At 34.4% G+C, this 4,543-nt stretch overlaps 1 protein-coding gene across 1 annotated transcript in view; it reads left to right on the top strand.

Moving 5' to 3' along the window:
- The first annotated feature begins 1,205 nt into the window (after positions 1 to 1,205).
- The window catches only part of LOC107691027 (selenoprotein T1a-like), a 5,832-nt gene continuing 2,494 nt past the window's right edge, over positions 1,206 to 4,543 (top strand). The window contains exons 1-4 of the mRNA XM_016489486.1: positions 1,206 to 1,348; positions 1,897 to 2,146; positions 2,886 to 2,973; positions 3,463 to 3,629. Coding sequence (XP_016344972.1) covers positions 1,218 to 1,348; positions 1,897 to 2,146; positions 2,886 to 2,973; positions 3,463 to 3,587 — 594 coding nt within the window. The 5' untranslated portion in view covers positions 1,206 to 1,217 and the 3' untranslated portion in view covers positions 3,588 to 3,629. The remainder of the gene's footprint in view (positions 1,349 to 1,896; positions 2,147 to 2,885; positions 2,974 to 3,462; positions 3,630 to 4,543) is intronic.

The raw sequence follows: 4,543 nt of genomic DNA, 5'->3' as shown, positions 1-4,543 counted from the left end.
ACAGATTCAGTATTCCTCAAAATGAATAAAAATAATGCAACTCAGAATATGACGCAAACCTGCAATAATTAAATGTTAAACAACACAAATATCCTTTATGTATTTAATCCCATTCTATTAACCAATGTCCTTTCTTCTGACCTTCGATGATCCAGTTCAACCATACTAATAAGCACAAATTACTCTAGACAAACATTTGTGTGTTTTTTTTATTGTTGAAGTGTGTTGAAATGTCTTCTTCTGTATTCTACTGTACGGACGTAAATTTACTTTTCCTTCAGCCTGAAGCTTAATCATTTCAATTTTGGTGTGAAAAGGCTTTTATATTTGCCAAAAATTGAACTTTTTTATTTTAAAATCAAACAAGCAAGCCCTGTCCAGATTTAAAAAGTAACGCAAAAGTAACGTAACACATTACTTCCCATAAAAAGTAACTAAGTAACGTAATTAGTTACTTTTTTATGGAGTAACGCAATATTGTAATGCATTACTTTTAAAAGTAACTTTCCCCAACACTGCTGATATGTTTTGAATGACTATTCATTTATTAGTTGAATGTCTACAGTTAACTGAACTGGGAAATATGAATTTATAATAAGCGTCATTGCGTGATTATGTAAAGGAATAGCTGAATTGTTTTAGATTTTTTTTTATTCATGCCGACTTAGCCTACATATTGTATCAACAAATACAGAACAACAAGAACAATAGAAAATAATACATATCATACAATAACAATAATACATTTACACATTAGGTTAAACATTAAAAGTAATTTTTGACTTTTCAAATATTTTTTTATGCCTATTAAAGGCAAACCATTGGAATTATGGTCTACTAAAAATGACAGTATTTTTGATTCTTGCCCAAGAATTTGCATTTGTGTATTAAAAAATTGATAAGTATTATAACAAAGACGAACAATGTCTTTTTTATGTTTGAGTGTACTTGAGGTGTAGCATCTATGCAATTTTTTTATCTTGTTTGTTAACGCCATCCGTTATTTATTTAGTTAGTTAGTTAGTTATTTGAAGCGGTTCTTTGAAACGAAATGTTCAAAAGAACTGATTCGTGGAACTGAGACTTTCTTCGTCAAAATATGTGACTCCACGTCAAGCAATCGCGAACCAATCCCAGCGTGGCTTCCTGGATCACCCGTATGAAATCCAGTACACCACTTCCTGTTTTCAGTTCAGTAACTAATTGTCGTGGGAGAGATGCGTTGGTTACCTCTCTCGGTTGTAATATTATGGGCCTGTTGCCTTTACAGTGCCTCTGCGGATAACAGTGGCGTCAAGAAAATGAAGGTGCAGTTTGCCACGGGTCCTCTTCTCAAATTCCAGATTTGGTGAGTGAGAGTTTGGGCGTTTTTATGTCGGTCGGTCCCCGGTACAAGCCGACCAGTGTATGACATTGAGTGTGTTGATAATAGCGCTGCTCGACGTGATTAACCTCGCAGAGACATTAACCACACTTACTGTAAGCAACGGAATGTGTACTGTCACAGTATACAAAGACAAACGTTAATTTGTCTCATATGGCACAAGTAGTCTCGCAGATAACCTCGGTAGGATGTTATAATCGTCCGGTAATCCGGTGTTAAACGGAGGGCTGTCATTTGAGGATTAGCCCATTCTACAATTACCCCATCAACTTCGGTCAGAAATCTTGGTGTACATTGATTATAATAAGAACCATTATTAATAACCGAGCACTAATAATAACTGAGCAGCAAATCATCATATTAGAATGATCTCTGAAGGATCATGTGACATTGAATAATATAGGACTAATGATGCTGAAAATTCTACTTTGCATCAAAGGAATACATTTATATTAAAATAGATTAAAAAAATTATGGGCTGCATGGTGCTTGAGGCATTGTTGGTCATTTAGTGTTTCTGTAAAAAAAAAAAAAAACAGTACTACAACAATAATGCTACTAATTCTACTAGTTTATGTATGTGCATGTAAATTGTTTATTCATATAGTGTCTTTTTTTTTCTTCCCCCCCCCCAGGCACATTGCTTCCTTTCTGTCTATCTTTAAGTTGTTGTTAATCGGCGTGATCATTGTGGGCAAGGATCCATTTGCTCTATTTGGCATGCAGGCCCCAGGACTCTGGGTTTGGAGTCAGGAGAATAAGGCAGGACCTCAGACTTTTCCTGTTTTCCTGAGATATTTTCATTTGGTGGTTTAGATTCTTGTTCTTAACTGAAATCTATTTGAGTAGTAGGTTCCAAATACAAACTTTTTCCCCATTGAGCTCATTAGTTTGTAACTTTGTAACACCTCAGTGACATCTGTGGTTATTGGAGAGTGTAATACACTAGAGACCAAAGAGCAAGCTCCCATGTTAATGTTCACCTGACTCTTTCTTGCACTATTTCTGAAATGTAGGCATTAAAGTCCACGTGAACCAGAAGCTGTTGCCAACTTTATTTCAGTATAGTGACGTATTTCCGACTGAAACAGAATATTGAAGAGAGAAGGAATGAATGCTATTTCAGAGCGGAAACAAATATTCAGATTTTGATTAAAAATTACCAAGACAAACAATTTTTTTCAGTGGATTAACTTGCACGGATATATTGTTCACCTCAAGGCTAGCAATGGGAGCTAACAAAATGAAGTTTGTAAATTTTGATTTAATGCGGACTTAAAAGTACAGAAGAAAACCTTCGGCATTCTTTAAATTTAATTTTTTACTATTATTTTTTGTAGGTTTCAGTGTGAAAAAAGTAGCACACAAGTTATGTATAAACTATCCACAAAATAAAGTATTCAAGTATGTACAAACAAATTAGCTGCAGCAATGCATGTTTAATTTTTATTTTATTATTTTTTAATTTTATTTTATTATTATAATTTTTTTTTTTTTTTAGATATATGCCTGTATGATGGTGTTCTTCTTCAGCAATATGATCGAGAATCAGTGTATGTCTACGGGTGCTTTTGAAATCACACTCAATGGTAAGCGTATTTGATTCCTAAATTGAGCATTAAATGTTTATCATTTACATTTTTGTTTATATAATATCTGTTTCTTAATAAGTTACTTTATTTGTAGTATATTTATTGTATATTAATTGACCTAAACCCGTACATGCTTGTTTTTTTTGTTTTTTTTTAAATGGGATGATTGAATGATTTTAAAGTTTAAAAAATCCTTTTTATGACCCTTTTCAGAAAAACATAATCTGTCTTGACCCATGGCATTCAAGCTGTTTTTATGGAATAGCGCATAGAAAATGTATTATGTAAGAAATTGTTTATCAAATCAGAAGAATTAGAGTTGTTCTCTGTCTGTCAGACATGTTAAGCATACGGGTTTGTTGACATCTTTAAAGAGAAGCAGTGTGGCGATAGCCTAATTCGGTGGTTTAGTCTGGCGGAAGTTAGCAAAATGACGTGGTTGTATTATCACCATAGTGACACTATTTTGGTGCATTTTTTGGTTAGATGTTCCAGTTTGGTCCAAGCTGGAGTCAGGCCATCTGCCTTCCATGCAGCAACTAGTGCAAATTCTGGAGAATGAGATGAAGATGAACGTGCACATGGACACACTACCGCACCATCGCTCGTAACCTTGCCTCTGATTCACTGAATGGAGCTGACGACCCCTCCTCGTATGTTTAACCATCATTACCCTACCATATATGAAATGAATTTCTATTCAAAATATTGTCTTTTGTTTTAAAAAATACCTGTAATGTAGACACTACAATGTTTGGGGTCAGTAAGATTTTTTTTTTAATGTTTCTTATGCTCACCAAGGCTGCATTTATTTGATTTGATTTGGATAAAAAAAGTAATGTTTTGAAATATTTGTACAATTTAATAACCAAGTCTGCATTTGTGCGCTCACAAATAAAGTAAAAACACTAATATTGTGATCTAGTATTGCCATTTAAAAGAACTTTTCTAATTTAATATATTTTAAAGGGGTGGTTGACTGTTTTTTTTTTTCTAGGCTTGGTTGTGTTAATGGGTTGCAGTCTATCGTGTTAATGCTTCGTTTTTAAAAAACGATTTTTTTTTAACTTTTATTCCACACCACTCTGTCCCTTCTCCTATTAAATCGCTGATCATTTCTTGCTTTTATGAAGCCCCTCCCTCAGAAATACGCAATGGGCTCTGATTGGTTACCTAGTCCAGTGTGTTGTGATTGGCTAAACCGCCTCTAGTGCACGTCTAAACGTCCCGCCCCTCACCTCAGCGGCATGTGCTCCGGTTGTATTGTAAACAATTGCGTTGTCTATATATCTCATCAATTTGAGCTCGATTGAGATGCAAAGAATATTAGTGAAGAAGATCGCGCAGAACCTGTGCAAGCACGGCTCTTAATGGTATGTTTTTTGTTTGTTGTTGTCTCATTTAGATACGCTGTAATTTGTAAATGCTACTGCTTCTGTTAGCTTTTAATATATTGTTTTATCCTGATTAAAGCTTTAATACAGTAAAGCAACCGCACACGCGTCCATGTTTAACGCTTCTCATAGCTATGTGAAAATAAGTGTATAAATGGAACAGTTCATTGTTG

This window comes from Sinocyclocheilus anshuiensis, unplaced genomic scaffold, assembly GCF_001515605.1.
Source record: "Sinocyclocheilus anshuiensis isolate Anshui unplaced genomic scaffold, SAMN03320099.WGS_v1.1 scaffold894, whole genome shotgun sequence".
NCBI lineage: Eukaryota > Metazoa > Chordata > Actinopteri > Cypriniformes > Cyprinidae > Sinocyclocheilus > Sinocyclocheilus anshuiensis.
This window is presented reverse-complemented; position numbering and strand designations above follow the sequence as displayed.